The following is a 16,511-nucleotide window of genomic DNA, read 5'->3' as shown; positions in this document are numbered from 1 at the left end:
AAACAGGACTGTGAGATACTCATGGCAATCAATGCCTTTGAGTCCACAGGTTCGCCCATGATGCTCGCCAAATCAGAGCCTGGATGACCAGCGACCCCACGTTATCCTTAGTCAAACGATGTGTCTTAACTGGTGACTGGGCAGAGGCTCGCGATGCCTTCCCTGAGGAGATCAAATCTTTCCATAGGCGCATGCATGAACTATCACTACAGGCAGACTACCTGATGTGGGGCAGCCAAGTAGTTAGGCCTCTGCGAGGCAGAGAGGCATTTGTCCGGGAGCCCCACTGCGAGCACCCGGGGATCATTCTCATGAAGGCCATAGCCAGATCCCATGTCTGGTGGCCTGGCATTGACGCGGACTTGGAGCTCTGCGTCCGACGGTGCACCATGTGTGCCCAACTCAGTAATGACCCCAGGGATGCCCCCCTGAGCCCCTGGCCCTGGCCCACCAAACTGTGGTCGCGGGTGCACGTAGATTATGCGGGCCCATTCATGGGCAAAATGTTCCATGTAGTCGTCGATGCATTTTCAAAGTGGATCGAATGCACCATTTTAAACTCGACCACCACCTCCACCACTGTGGAGAGCCTTGGAACCATGTTTGCAACGCACGGAATTCCTGACACATTGGTCAGTGATAATGGTCCGTGCTTCACCAGCGCAGAATTCCAAGATTTTATAGTTGACCACGGCATAAATCACGTTAAGACGGCACCGTTCAAGCCGGCCTCCAATGGCCAGGCTGAGAGAGCAGTGCAAATCATTAAACAAGGCATGCTTAAAATCCAGGGTCTCACACTGCAGGGCCGCCTGTCGCGACTGCTGCTGGCATACAGTTCTCGTCCGCATTCATTGACTGGGGTTCACCCAGTGCAACTATTGATGAAACGGACCTTAAAGACAAGGCTCTCGTTAATCCTCCCAGACATGCATGAAATCATTGAGGCAAAGCGCCGTATGCTAACTGAGTACCATGACCGAAATTCGAGGGGGAGGTGGAATGAGACAGGGGACAAAGTGTTTGTGCTAAACTATGGCAGAGGTCCCAAATGGCTTGCAGGGACAGTAACAGGCAAGAAAGGAAACAGGCTACTGGTGGTACAAATGGACAATGGCCAAACCTGCCAGAGACATGTAGACCAAGTAAAAAGTAGATTCACCAACAACACTGCAGAACCAGAGGCAGACTACAATGTGGAACTCACACCACTCCTAGTGGACAGACAGAGGGAACAACCTGAGGAAAGGGCTATCTCAACAGACAGCCCAGGCAAGATACCAACAATCATACTGAACGAAAAACAGGCATCAAGGCAAACAACTGAACCACAACTAAGACGCTCCACGCGAGAGCGTAGACCACCTGAGAGACTGAATCTATAAAGACAATAAGACCTTGGGGGAGGGTGATGTCATGTATCTCACACTACTGTACATAACTATCTTACTATGCTATACATGACTATAACTAGATATGACCTGTAACCACAAGCATACCTTACCACCAGGGGTGCACTTGCAGGAGACACTGCATACCTGTTCCACACAGGTATATAAGGACAGGTCTCAGGCAAGTGTATCACTGTACCAACAGACTTTTGAAATAAAGGTGCAGGTCCTGAGCGACCCTGGCTTCAGCATGTGCCTCGTGTGAGTCTGTACTGCAGGGTCAGGACTTTACAGTGCCCGCTTCTATGTTTCCATTTTTCACCGTCCCCAGATAAGAAATGGGGCTGAAGCTGAAGTAATTCAAACAAGAGGAAATTCATGTCTTTCCAAATAAACTAGGAAAGACTTACATGTGGACCACTTTCTGCTTTCAGTGTTCGTGCTTAGAGCCCAGTGATTTATCATTACTGAACTGTGATTTGTGTGTGGCCATTTATATCAAGTAAAACTTCACAGTACCATGTGACACAGCTTTTCAAAAAAAATAGTCGAATTTGACTCATACGACTTAAGGCGGGTGAATCAAAGTCTCAGAGCCAATATTTTCTCCGACTGAAGTTTTTCTTGGCTCAAAAAAGTCGAGAGAAAAAAAAAGCGTTTGCTGAGTTGGCCTTAAGCCAACGAAATGAACTCCGAGCCAAGTTGCCCTTGGTTGCGGAGCTGAAGTAATTGAACTGGTTTACGCCAATCTCCTTTGCACTTCTCTTTGTGAGTTTAACCAGCAGTGACATGACCTTTAAAGCTGAACCAAACAAATAGCCAATTGTGTGAACTAGTCAAAATATCCATCGAATTCCCAGCTCCAACCACTTCAGTGACGCTCGGGCTAGCAAAAAGGGAAACGCTTTTGAAGAGAACAGTAAATGTGAATGATTCCTGTGTGACTGAATGATTGATTTGGAGCCAAGGCGGGTACCTGCTTGGCTCCATCATTATGTATTGGCCACTGCAGAAAGAACAAGTTATCACAGTCCACACCAATGCATCACTGTACCAACAGACTTTCTTTCCTACCCAAATGCCAATAAAATCAAATGGTATTTTTTCAGTCAGATGGAAAAGTATTATAGTTGAGAAAATTAAATATTTTTTTTTCAGCACAAGCCTTCTATTCCTCTCGCCTGCTGCTATTCCAGCCTTGGTCTGGTACCATAATCTTGTCAGAGCTGCTCTTCCTGTTATGGGATTTTAAAAGGTGATGCCACTTTCAAAATTAACTGATTATTGAAGTGGATTTCTCTTACCAAACAACGGGGTGAAAAAAATAGGGCTAGACATTCTGCTTTGCCTCGGAATAAACAACTTGGTTTTTGATCAAGTTGTACTTGCTGACGAGATTTTGGATGTTATCCAGAAATCGTTGGAGGTTTATGGCATCATGCAAACTCCCTCTCCACCCTGAGTGCATTCCACCCTTGTAACAACTCTGAGCACCTTTAATTCTCCATGTAACAGAGAGAGCAAAAAACTTGTGCTACAAATTGAATTAAATAGCTGTAGCGGATTTAGTTCGTATCTACCGAGCAAATACAGCAACCGCATAGCAATGGTGAGGCAGACAGCGATATGCTGTTTTCAGCAAGCTAATGGCAGAGCGGAAGAACTCGGACAGCAACTTTTGGATATTCGTATTTAATGGCTTATCTGCTCCTCACTTGAAGTTGCTATACCATTTACGCATAAATAACGGTGATGCTATTGGCTTCATCGATATTTTGATAGCAAATTCTGGCCAAATAGGTGACTTGGAATATATAGTTCAAAAAATAAATCTTTCATTGCACAGTTCTCATATCTATTAGATACAGGATTCAACCACTCAATTTTATTTTGATATGACACATTGCTTCTCCTTATGTATCCTGTATGGATCGTGGCGGAGGTGCGGTGAATGACCGGGGCAGAGGAGCGGAGAGAGATCAGGGCCCAGGAGCGACGTGATCGAGGCCCAGACAAGGCGAGGGCCCAGGGGCAGCACGGGCCAGCCCACACTGCGGTCTACGGACAGTAGGAATATGTGTGCGCACTAGGACCGTACAGCAGAGCTGGTCTCCAGTCATCTTGGGTAATCCTTGCCACTGGACCAAGACCGAGCTCTGTCAAGCCCGTGTGGTGGCTGGTGTGCAACGGCCACCCCATGTTAAAAGAATCCACACACAGGCATCTTCCATTCTTCAGGATGTAGTTTGGGACCTGGAATATCAGGTCCCTCATTGAAACACCTGTGAACTCATCCCTTTTTAGTGTGGAAGCAAGTCATCCTCATTTTGAGGGACTGACTAATACTAATACTATACTAACCTGTATATAAATTGAACCCTTTCCCTGGTCGGCTACATGCTGCTTCAGAAAGCAGTGCTTTATGAAATAAATAACCAACATAGGATATTTTACTATAATAATTTTTGGATGAATAATAACCTTACTGCATGTTCAATGCCAGGTGGGAAGAGGCACTTTGAGTGGTAGTGGCACATTTAATGGCATTTCCACTGGTCTGTATTTTCCAGCTGGGATTTAGCCCTACGGTAATGGGGGTTATTGCTCCTGGATTATGAACACTAATTAAGTCAATTATTGAGTAGTAGATTCCATTAGAATAATACAATCTTCTATTTTTCTACTTTTAAAGGCATTGATTTCATATGAAGTCCAATTCCAACTGGATGCTAATGCATTTCCGTCTATTAAGATAAAGCTTTTGATAGATAGATAGATTTTCACTAAATCTTAATTTGAAATGAGTTTTAAACTATAAGTGGATTGTTAATCGCTCTGAAACAATCATAACTGGCTTTTCAAAAAAATTAACAACATTGTACAATATATGAAATCAACCTGCTACAGTGACAATGTGAGTGCATTCTTAAAGAGCAGGACCAAACATGCCATTGGAAGGTGACCTATACAGCACACAGCAAGATATCTGCTCTAGGCATGTCATAAGGAAATCAAGACTCAGAGCATAACAGTGCACCACATGGTGCACATGAAAGACAAGTAAAGGGATTGGACACTGAATCAATGTTGTAAAAATTAATACATTTTCAACTGTTGATGCGTAAAAGATTAGACTCCTCGTTATCTGTATAACGTCAAACTAAAATGCACCAGAAATGGAACATTCCTTCCAGAAAGGGTCAGCTGTGAGCGACGTGGCAGATCAGCCACAGTGGCACTTAAGGCTATCCCAATAATCTTACCAGACCGGTTTCCTAAACAGCTTGGCGTCGCACTGAAAAGGATTCTCATGAGATGTGTGGTGGAGGTTTTGCTGAACAGCATCATGTGCAAGTTCACCAGGAAGAAAACCTGCTGCCAATCTGGGCCCAGGCTATCTGTATCCCGTGGGGCACTGCGGAAACACTTACACATTCCAACAATCTGGCCCGGCTATTTCGGGGGAAGCTTTGGTCTACTGTGGCTGCCTCATCGTGTGTTTCCAACATGCCGATTCAAAGGTGTGGCATTCTCAGAAGTGATGGTGGAGGAGAATATTCTCTGGCTCTTCAGATGTCATCTCTGGCCTTTGGGCTCATGATGATGATCCTTGATCACCATCCCATTGCTTCATCCTCTACGTCTGAAGTGATTCGTGTAATCTCAGTGAGTGTCAGATAAGAAATGCTAGCTGCAAACACACAATGTATAGCTTTGCAAATATTTAACTTTAATCTTGGAACTGATTTCAGGCGGCTGTCAATGAAAACTATATTCAGGAGAAAAAAACTTCTAAAATACAGCAAATAGGAGAATGAAAGTTGGATATGTATTGGACTGAGGGTGTGCTGCACTCGTGGAGGTTGCGTCTTCCAGATGAGGTATTAAACCAAGCCCCCTCAGGTGGACATAAAGATCCAATGGCACTTTTCAAAAGCACAGCAGTGAAGGTCTCCCCAGTGTTTTGACCAATATTTATCCCTGAACCAACATCACTAAAACAGATTATCTGATCAGTATTACATTGCTGTTGATGGGACCTTGCTGCGCACAAATTGACTGCTGTGTTTCTTACATTACAACAGTAATTTCACTTCATATCTGCCTCATTGGCTGTAAAGCTTAGGGACATCCTGAGGTTGTGAATGGCGCTATATAAATGCAAGTTCTTTCTCTTGATATTACAGTATATTATAAAATATATTACAGCCAGTTGTACAATGTTCTTTAGATAATATGCAGCAAACAATGACTTGGGTAAACGATTCTTAAAATCAGAATCAGACTTGCTAGAATTAATCTCTTTCTCAACCAACAAATGAAGTAGTTTGGCTGACTTTTTTTTGAATGTATGTAGGAACTTTTATGGGGGGGGCACCATTTCTAGAAAGCTTCTAATTAGGAGCAGTCCTCCTACATCATGCCGACATAGTTTGGGCATTGGTAATAGCCAAGTCTTTTGACATCCATTATAAAAAAACACTTGGCGCCTTACTGGTTGAGTCCAGGGCAGTTTCCTTCCTTTTCATATTTATTTTAATATGTGCAAGTTTGTGTTCACCTCAAAAATGTGGCTTTGGTTGTAGTTGCCATTTTCCAGTCTTACGTCAGGTTCACTGGCAAAAGGTCAAATGGCTTATTTTCAGTCAAGTTCTAAATTTACAAAACATCAACAGACTTCTCATCTTACGCCTTACTTTACCGCCAGCAGTAAGCTCACAAGTTTGATCATAAAACTGTATCTTTTCAGTTGGGCAGTCCGAGTGTATTATTGTCCATTTATCACTTGTGCCTCAGGCCTGCAGATCTTAACATGGGCACGCGAAAATTATATATCAGAAAACAAAAAACGACCTTGCCATCTGTCACTCCTATTTTTTTTCACTAAATCAACAAGGACAGAGGTTTTATTTAACAGGCTCTTTGCCTCTCATATCCTCCAGATCCAACTGGAAGGAGTCCGACTCACTTATTTAATGACGTACAATGTTCAGCTGATATTAGAAATAAAAATACATCGCAGGAAATGATTTCATGCCTGTAATCTAATCTCAGGGTTCGGGTAACGAATACAGACCATTACACCTCTCCTTTTGCCATCCTATGATGTATTTGGAACCCCTTGATTTGATTACAGCCCGGCTATCGGTTTTTATTACGTTGTGTTCAGAGCACTGTATTTTAGGGACACTGTTTAAACACTGATCCACAAGCAGTATTAAATATTATAGTCTAGAACTTTCACTGTACATGGCTCTTTATTTATAGTGTTGGCATTTGACCAATTAAAACATGTCACTATACACCTCACAAGCGCGCAAATAACAGCCAAGAGATTTGCCATTGCTTCCTTTGAGAAACTGGGCTGCTCATTCAGAAATTATTTGAATCTTTTCCATTATAGCTATTTTCTTTTCGTTTTTCCACAAATTTATCCCTAATTCCCTCTTTAAATCTCCAAGTCCTCCTGCAGCTGTGGGCAGTGGATACACTGACAGGTTGCAAGATCCCCAATCCAGTTACTCTGCCGAGAGCTGACAGAACCACGGCGCAGAAATAGGCCATTCAGCCCATCAAGTCTCCACAAGAGCTACTTAGTCTAATGCCATTCCCCAGCTCACTCTCTAGAGCCTTTAATATTCCACGACATATCCACCTGAAATATAGTTGAGATTTTTAAATTCATAGAATCATACAGCACAGAAGGAGGCCATTCGGCCCATCATGCCTGTGACTACTTTCTGAAAGAGCTATCCAATTAGTCTCACTCCCCCTACCCATTCCCCATAGCCCTGCAAATTTTTCCTTTTCAAGTATTTATCAAATTACCTTTTCGAAAGTTATGATTGAATCTGCTTACACCACCCTTTCAGGTAGTGCATTCCAGATCATAACAACTCGCTGTGTAAAAAATTTCTCCTCATCTCCCCTCTGACTCCTCCAATTCAGGTCTCTTGTGCATCCCTGATTTTAATCACTCCACCATTGGTGGCTGTGCCTGCAGCTGCTGTGGCCTAAGCACTGGAATTCCCTCCCTAAAGCTCCCCCTCGCACCATCTCACTTTCCTCCTTTAAGATGCTCCTTAAAACCTACCTCTTGACCAAGCCTGCCCTAATATATTGTTATGTGGCTCGGTGTCAAATTGTGTTTGATAACGCTCCTGTGAAGCACCTTAAAGGTGTTGTATAAATGCAAGTTGTTGTTGTTTTATGACCAGAATTATCTGCAAGATAATTTTAGCATCTCAAATGTGAAAGCCATCGATTTTAAAATTAAATTTCCCCTCTAATCTTCTGAAGGCGTTGACTCTTGCTGGGGTATATGCCCCTCTTACATCGAGCGCAAGTGACCATTCTTAGTGTCAGGTCATGAATTGAACTCTGGCTGGGTTTCCGACTGTATCGCGAGATGATTTGCTTGGCTTTTTTTTGTGTGGAGGAACATGAAAGTTTGCCTAATTCCTTTTGTAATGAAATCCCAGCTGTGGAGATTAATAGTTGTAGAATATAAACTTCATAAATAAATAATGCTTGATTTTAAATATCACTGACTGCAGCGCCCAGTTCGACTTTTGCTAGTGAGTGGAGTTTTCTATCCAAATGTATCAGATACAGCTCCTTTCTTTGTGTTTATACAGTGAAGATTCAGAAGGTGTAACTTATTCGTATAACTTTTGCAATTTACTCTTAGTTTTCCTTTGAAATCAAGGCACTGCCTATTTGAGGTCACTTTAAATATCAATTTATATTCACTAACATTTTAACTAAATGTTTTGGAAGTAAAGAACAAATATCCCTTTTCTATTTAGTTGAAGGAAGTAAATATGCTTAATGAAAATCTTTTATTTATTTCTAAGGTTTAGTTTCTGTTTGCAAATTTAGGTCGGAATTTTCATACTGTTGTGCATGGATTGGAGACGGGTTGGGAGTAAAAGTCGCAAAAAATGGGAGTGCGTTGGGATTCTGCCATCATCCCGCCTCCTCGCGCCTTTAACTCAGGTTCATTTCTAGCACGGCACAGACCCGAACAACAGAGGCGGGCGACCTAATTTAGCTCATTAATACCTTGTTGTGAGACCCTTAACAGTGTTTTTAACCAGACCTTTAGAATTTCACTGGATGACCGGGAATCACACAGCTCGGGAACCATGCCTGTCAAGCTGAGGCAGAAGCTCAGTGCTCATTGATCGAGGTCATTAACGCAGAGCTTGGAAATCCCAGTAAATGCTTCCACATGACACCTGCTTCCTTGCCCAAGGAAAAGGCTCTTGCTGAGTCCATGTTCAGCAGAGGTTTAGGTGTCTACAGTTGCAAGTCTTTCCTGTAACTTCGGAAGCCAATCTCACCTCACTGCTGTGATCTATCACACCATTGACCTGTACTTGATCTGCCATCTATTACATCAAAATGGGTACCTTATACTGTCTCACTTCAGAATGGTATCTTATACTGTCTCACCTCAGAATCGGACCAGGGTGAGCCCTAACACCAGCAGCACCAGGCACACCAGCAGCAGCAACAACACCAACAGCCTTCTCCTCAATGACCTGCTGCTCCACAGGACAGAGAGCATCAGCACAGGGCTGCACTGCGCCGGAGGCGATACCCCCAACACAGGGTACACAGGCAGAGGATGAGCTTCCTCAACATGGAGGAGCAGCAGTGCCAAAGGAGACTCAGGCGATCACGTCAGGTCATCACGGACACTTGCAGTTTGCTGGAGCAAGACCTGCAGCCCAGAGGATCTGGTGGACACTCCTTACCAGTGGCTGTCAATGTCACCAGCGCCCTCAATTTCTTTGCCTCAGGCTCCTTTCAAGGATCTGCAGCAGACATTTGCGGATTCTCGCAGTCGATCGCCCACTGGTGCATCACACAAGTCACCGATGCCATGTTTGACAAGTCAGCTAATTATATCAACTTTGCCACAGATGAAGTCAGTGTTAATGGGGGCATGCTGGGCTTTGCCACTCTGGCTGGCTTCCTGTGGGTGCAGGGCATCATTGACTGCACACATGTGGCCAACAAGGCACCTCCACATCATCCAGGAGTCTTTGTCAACCGCAAGGGCTTCCACTCCCTCAATGTGCAGCTGGTTTGCAACCGTAGAAAGATCATCATACATGTGTGCACCAAGTTCTCTGGAAGCTGCCATGATTCTTTTGTCCTGCGCCAGTCCATCCTCCCTCAGCTCTTTGCACCGCCAAACACACTTACCGGCTGGCTGCTTAGAGACAAGGTCTGTCCACTGAAGACGTGGCTGCTGATACCTTTGAGAAGGTCAAGCAATGAGGCCGAGGAGCATTATAATGAGAGCCACATGTCCACCAGATGTGTCATAGAGCAAATAATCGGCATGCTGAAGATGCACTTCAGATGCCTTGACAGATCTGGAGGAGCCCTTCAGTACGAACCAGCCAGGGTCTCCAGAATCATCATTATCTGCTTCACGCTGCACAACATAGTGCTGCAACAAGGATTAGCATTGCATCAGGAGCAAGGTGCAGAGTGCACAGCCTCTTCAGAGGAGGAGATTGACCATCAGCTGGAAGATGAAGCAGGAGGTACCTGAGGTCCAGATGCCACCAGCACCAGAGCACATTGTTGCTCGGGAGGCTAGGGATGGCCTTATCATGGCCAGATTTACTTAACTTCTTGCATTCCACTCATATGGCTGCCACATGCTGTACCAGGTTCCCTCCCCAACAACGCCACAAAGGATCCCTGCAATAACCAAGCCATTCCTTTCACACTGACGTCCATTGCTGGAGGTAACGTTATGTTTGACTATTTAATCCAACTCACAAAGCCACTTCCACTCACTAAGCTGACAAAAATTTGCATGACTGAAAAGTGGTGAAAATAAATAGTTTTATACGTGACATAATAGTAATGGAATCTTAACAAAAACACTTCTTTAAACCACCATGTGCTTACCTTTGTGCATCTACTTCTGTGTCATTTTTCATTTACACGTGATTCGCACGAAGCATTCGTAACAAGATAGATGAGTTGATGGCACAAATAGAAATAAATGGGCTTGATCTGATAGCCATTACAGAGACGTGGTTGCAAGGTGACCAAGGCTGGCAACTAAATATTCAGGGGTATTTGTCATTTCGTAAGGATAGGCAGAAAGGAAAAGGAGGTGGGGTAGCTCTGCCAATAAAGGATGAGATCAGTGCAGAGTAAGAAACAATATTGGCTCTGAAGATCAAGATGTAGAATCAATTTGGGTGGAGATAAGAAATAATAAGGGAAAGTAGTCACTGGTGGGAGTGGTCTACGGGCCCCCAAACAGCAGCCACTCTGTGGCACAGAGGATAAATCAAGAAATAATGGAGGCTTGTAATCATGGGTGATTTTAATCTTCATATTGATTGGACAAATCAAATTGGCAATTGTAATCTTGAGGAAAAGTTCATAGAGTGTATGCGGGATGGTTTCTTGGAATAATACGTTGTGGAACCAACCAGGGAGCAGACTATTTTAGATCTGGTAATGTGTAACGAGTCTGAATTAATTAATGATCTTGTAGTGAAGGATCCTCTTGAGAAGTAATCATAACATGGTAGAATTTCAAATTCAGTTTGAGGGTGAGAAAGCTAGGTCTCAAACTGATGTCCTGAACTTAAGTAAAGGTAATTACAAAGGTATGAAGGCAGAGTTGGTTAAAGTAGACTGGGAAAATATATTAAAAGGTAAGACTGTAGAAACGCAGTGGCAAACATTTAAGGAGATATTTCGTAACTCTCAGCAAAGATTTATTCCAGTGAGAAATAAAGATGAACCATCCCTGACTAACTAAAGAGGTAAAGAATGGTATCAAATTATAAACAAAGGCATACAATGTTGTGAAGGACAGTGGAAGGCTAGAGAATTGGGAAATTTTTTAGATACCAGCAAAGGATGACTAAAAAAATGATAAAGACATGAGAGTAAACTAGCAAGAAATATAAAAACAGACAGTTAAAGCTTCTACAGGTATATAAAAAGGAAATGAGTAGCTGAAGTAAATGTTGGTCCCTTATAGGATGGGATTGGAGAATTAATAATTGGAAACAGGGGGGGCAGAAATTCCTCTTGAGGTCTTCCCCACGGGCAAAGCACTAAATAATGGATATAAAATGCACACTTACCTTAAGCTGTTAGGCTTGCACGAGATCCCAGTCCGGAGGCCTCTCATGACTAAGCATCACAGCGCGTTCACATTGGGATGTTCACAAGAGTCACGTGGGCCTGGACACCTAATCACAGGTAAGTATTTTCTCATTCATAGTAATAGGAGATTCGTAATGAGAAAAACCCCAAAATGCACAAACACAACATAAAACATTTAAAAAACACCTCACATAAATACACTAATAGAAATTAAAGTTGTTATAAATGTTTTTTAAAGAAAATAATTTGCCGATTTTAAAAAAAAGTTAGGGTTAGGGTTTAAAATAACATTATCTGAGTGGGCAGGGTTTTAACATAAATATGTTTTTTTTAATTTTATGTTAATCATGTTTTTGATATGTTTTTAAACCTTTACGCTTGTAAAAGTAGGCAATGTACCTGCTTCTATCAGGTGCAAGAGTTTCAGGACATTTGCTGGGCAAGATATGGGTAAATATCGCAATCTTGCCCGTGCAAATGTCTTCACTCCCGATCTGTCTAGGATCTGTCAAGCTAGAGCTTGACAGATTGGAAAAGCTGGTTTTCAGCGCATGCACATTGCGTGCTGAAAACCGGCTTTTCCAATGCCTTCCTGGGTCCTTAGAAACTTTGTACGGGCCCGGGACGTCGGAATTTCCACGCCAGGGAAACGGCAGAGACTTTGAACAAATATTTTGTATCGGTCTTCACAGTAGAGGACACTAAAACCATCCCAATAATTGATAATCAAGGATCTATTTTGGTGGGGGGTGGGTAGGTGGGGGGGGACTTAGAACAGTCACTATCACTTGAAATAAAGTATTAAGCAAAGTAATGGGACTAAAGATGGACAAGCCCCCTGGATCTGATGGCACGCATCCTAGGGTGTTAAACGAAGTGGCTGCGGAGATAATGGATGCATTGGTTGTAATCTACCAAAATTCCCTGAATTCTGGAGAGGTCCCAATGGACTGAAAAACTGCAAATGAGACACATCTATTTAAGAAAGGAGGGCGAGAGAAAGCATGAAATTATCGACCAGTTAGCCTAACATCTGTCATTGGGAAAATGCTGAAATCCATCATTAGGGAAGAAGTAGCAGGACATTTAGAAAATCATAATGCAGTCAAGCAGAGTCAGCATGGTTTTATGAAAGGGAAATCATGTTTGACAAATTTGCTAGAGTTCTTTGAGGATGTAATGAGCAGGGTGGATAAAGGAGAACCAGTTGGTGTCATATATTTGGATTTCCAGAAAGCATTTGATAAGGTGCCACACAAAAGATTACTGCACAAGATAAGAGCTTATGGGGTTGGGGTTAATATATTAGCATGGACAGAGAATTGGCTAACTAATAGAAAACAGAGAGTCGGGATAAATGGGTCATTTTCAGGCTGGCAAACTGTAACTAGTGGGGTGCCACAGGGTTCGGTGCTGGGACCTCAACTATTTACAATCTATATTTATAACTTGGCTGAAGGGACTGAGTGTAACGTAGCCAAATTTGTTGATGATAAAAAGATAGGTGGGAAAGAAAGTTGTGAGGATGATGCAAATAATCTGCAAAGGGAAATAGACAGGCTAAGTGAGTGGGTAAAGATTTGGCAGATGGACTATAATGAGGATATAGTTGCATTGGAGGCAGTTCAGAGAAGATTCACGAGGTTGATTCCTAAGATGAAGGGGTTATCATATGAAGAAAGGTTGGGCCTATACTCATTGGAGTTTAGAAGAACGAGAGGTGATCTTATTGAAACATGTAAGACTCTGAGGGAGCTGGACAGGGTAGATACAGAGATGGTGTTGCCCCTCTTGGAGGAATCTAGAACTAGGGGGCATAGTTTCAGAATAAGGGGTCGCTCATTTAAAACAGGAAATGAGGAGGAATTTCTTCTCTCAGAGGGACATGATTCTTTGGAATTCTCTACCCCAGAGAGCTGTGTATTTAAGGTGGAGATAGACATATTTTTGAATGATAAGGGAGTCGAGGTTTATGGGAAGTGAGCGGGGAAGTGGAGTTGAGGCCAGGATCAAATCAGCCATGATCTTATTGAAGGACGGAGCAGGCTTGAGGGGCCAAATGGCCCACCCTCTTTCTCGATGGCCCCTGAGGTTCTGCATGCAGCTGAGCAGAGCTGGGAGCATGCTATGACCTCCAGCAAGCAGTCTCCACTGCTTTCCCTATTTCCACCTCTTGCTCACTTGTGACGTGTGAGACACCAGGCGACAACACTATTCTATGTTGCATAGGACCCACCGAGGTGTGCGTATCTGTGCTGGATCTGGGGGCACATAGGCCTGGTGACGGTGCACCCTCAGAGACTGGAGCTTCCTCTGAGGAGTCATCTTCCTCTTCCGGCTGGATAGTGAAGGGGGGGGTGGGGGTACTTGATGGACCTATGGGAGAGTAAAGAGATGATTTATAAATGTCATATTAAGAATGGGTAACGATACCATAATGCAGAGGAACATTCACTGGCTGCTGACATCAGTCACCATATGAATGACTGTTGTATGCCATGTGCCTGTAGGAGGAGATGTAATTCTGTCACCAGGTTACTGAGAGGTCCCCTTCTCTCCATCTCTCATTGGCAGCTGCTCTGCAACTCCTGACACCTCCAGGGCCATCTCCAGTTCTCTCCCTTTCCCTGTTATTGTGTACTCGTTTCTCCTTCAAGGAGGGAAGAAAGAGAAGTTTGAGTGAGAGTGATGGCATGAGTGTAAAGAATGTGTGGGTTACATCATCAGAGGGTGACTTTGAGGGAGTGTGATGCCAATGCCAAAGTGCCAATGCCAAATGGCTTCCTTGTGTGGTGTTAGTTGGTATGATTGCATTAGAATGAGGGTGAGTGTGAGGGGTGGTTAGTCAGAGGGGGATGTGAGTATGTAGATGGAGGGAGGGATGGGTGGATGTGCAAAGTGTGTTGTTTTGAGGAATGATGTGCAGGAATAGGCTTGGGCAGGCAAAGTGATGGGGATGTAGTGACAGGCACAGCAGGATGAAGTTAAGTGTGGCATTGCACTTACCTTTCCTGATAGCATCAGACCATTCAAGTGCTTCCAGCACTGGATCCAGGTCCTCCTCACAATATCCCTGCTGTTCATCTCCGCTGTCATTTGGAGCCAGGCTCTTTTTGCCTCCTCTGCCCATCAGCAGGGAAGAGGCATCTCTGACTACCTCCTCAAGAATATGCAGGGAGTCATCTGAAAACCTGGGAGCAGCCCTCTGTCTTGTGAAGCTATCTCTGTAAGGCTGAGCAATAACCAAATGTTAATTATGGACTTCCTGCACTCCTAGATGAAGCTTCAAATGCAATGTGGCCATGGCTGCTTTAAATATCCCCACTGGAAATGAGTCATCGATTATGTCATCAGACCCGCACCATTCAATAGGGCCGGGAAATGCACAGGCCTGCCTTAATAAGGGCTATTAATGGAAAGTGCTCAGAGGAGCAGGATGATAAGAAGAACGCAGTTCTGACCCGCCATGCTGATCGCCGGGGCCCGAACCACCCAAGTAATGAAAATTCCAGCCTTGGTTTGCTTGTCAGAAAATGGAAGGCCCAATTTTAACGCTGTCCACCAATTGATATGACCACAGCCGCTTCCCTTCTTGGCTCCTTCCCTCACTAACACATCATTACATGACACGCAAGTCAGTTAGAACCTGGGACCTACTGCCTCAGTGTCACTAACCCAGCAACTGGGAAATAGCTGTCTGTTGGGGCCCTAGTGCAGAACAGCTCCAGGTCTATTGAGGCCGCTAAATCGCTACTTCAGAAGGCCGATGGTTTGTTGTACCAGCGCTCTGGTAGAGGCATGCTCTGATTGTGGTGCCCCTCGGCGTCTGTGCTCCGCTTCCTGACAGGTTTCATGAGCTACATGGTTGGGGGATACCCTTTGTTCCCTAGCAGGCAGCCTGACACCCAATGGGTGAGGAAGCGGGGGGAGGGGGCAGAGGTCACGGGGAATTGAGGTCTGGCGCAGGATAAAGGCGTCATGACTACTGCCAGGAAACCAGGCACAGGCCTGCATAATGTACTACCTATCAACATGAATGAGCTGGAGATTCAGGGAGCAGAATCCCTTCCTGTTCACGTATAATGGAGATGAACTCCTTAATGGAGGTGCTGATACCTTTAAATTATGTTTTAGCAGCCTGCTTCCAGAGTCTTTCTGCCATGATTTGCTGTGTAGGCTTAAGAATTAGCGAATCAGGATCTTGCACAGATGAATTTCACAGAAGTCCTGAAATAGGCGAAGGACTCTGATTAAAATATTTTAATTAGCTGAACGATTATTTCAGGCAGGCGAGCAGGTCAACTAAGTGGCATCGAAGCAAAATGGAGGTTGCCACATTTCTGGTGCATATTGCGTGTACGCAATCACCACCTAATGTTGGTATGTTTTACACCTGTTTTATGCCCAAAAATTGGTCAAAACCAGGGCAAATTTCTCCCCCGAGAAGTTTGGTTTTGGTTACCCCTTTGGGCAATACATTATAAGCATTGATTATCAAGAACTGAAGCCCATTGGATTGACGCCCATCTCCAACAGTCACTGTCCCTCGTGCTTATCTGGGAAGGACTGAAGCGGCTCGCTCAGCTGACCATCACCTTGAAGTACTGGCCTCCACCAGGCCTTAGCCTTGTATCTCTGGAGCTGTAACATCATCACCGTTTCAGTACTTTGGCCTCGAGGCCCTCCTCTTTTGGACTGGGTATTTGGCCATACACAAAGCGGAAAAATACACCCGACACTGCAGGTGATACTTTGCAGCTGTCATTCTGAAGTGTCTGCAGAGAATATTGTGTTACTCTAGACGGATCGCAAGTATGCCAAGCCTCACCAGTATGCAGTGTGCACCATTTAGAAAAGTTGGATAATAATAATCAATTATCATAGTTGGTTTTAACTCTTTCCATCCCGGGCAGATTGTACCAATCCAAAAATAGTGTAGCTATTTCCTAACACTTACAT

The 16,511-nt window shown here is 44.0% G+C and overlaps 1 protein-coding gene across 1 annotated transcript; it reads left to right on the top strand.

Moving 5' to 3' along the window:
- Positions 1-9,024: 9,024 nt before the first annotated feature.
- On the top strand, positions 9,025-9,963 carry LOC139281616 (putative nuclease HARBI1). The gene has a single exon (XM_070901764.1). The coding sequence runs from the start codon at positions 9,025-9,027 to the stop codon at positions 9,961-9,963; it is 939 nt and encodes a 312-aa protein (XP_070757865.1).
- The last annotated feature ends 6,548 nt before the right edge of the window (positions 9,964-16,511 follow it).

The sequence above is a fragment of the Pristiophorus japonicus genome, chromosome 15, assembly GCF_044704955.1.
Source record: "Pristiophorus japonicus isolate sPriJap1 chromosome 15, sPriJap1.hap1, whole genome shotgun sequence".
NCBI classification, from domain to species: Eukaryota; Metazoa; Chordata; class Chondrichthyes; family Pristiophoridae; genus Pristiophorus; species Pristiophorus japonicus.
Note: the sequence above shows the minus strand (reverse complement) of the source record. Positions and strands in the feature narration are given on the sequence as shown.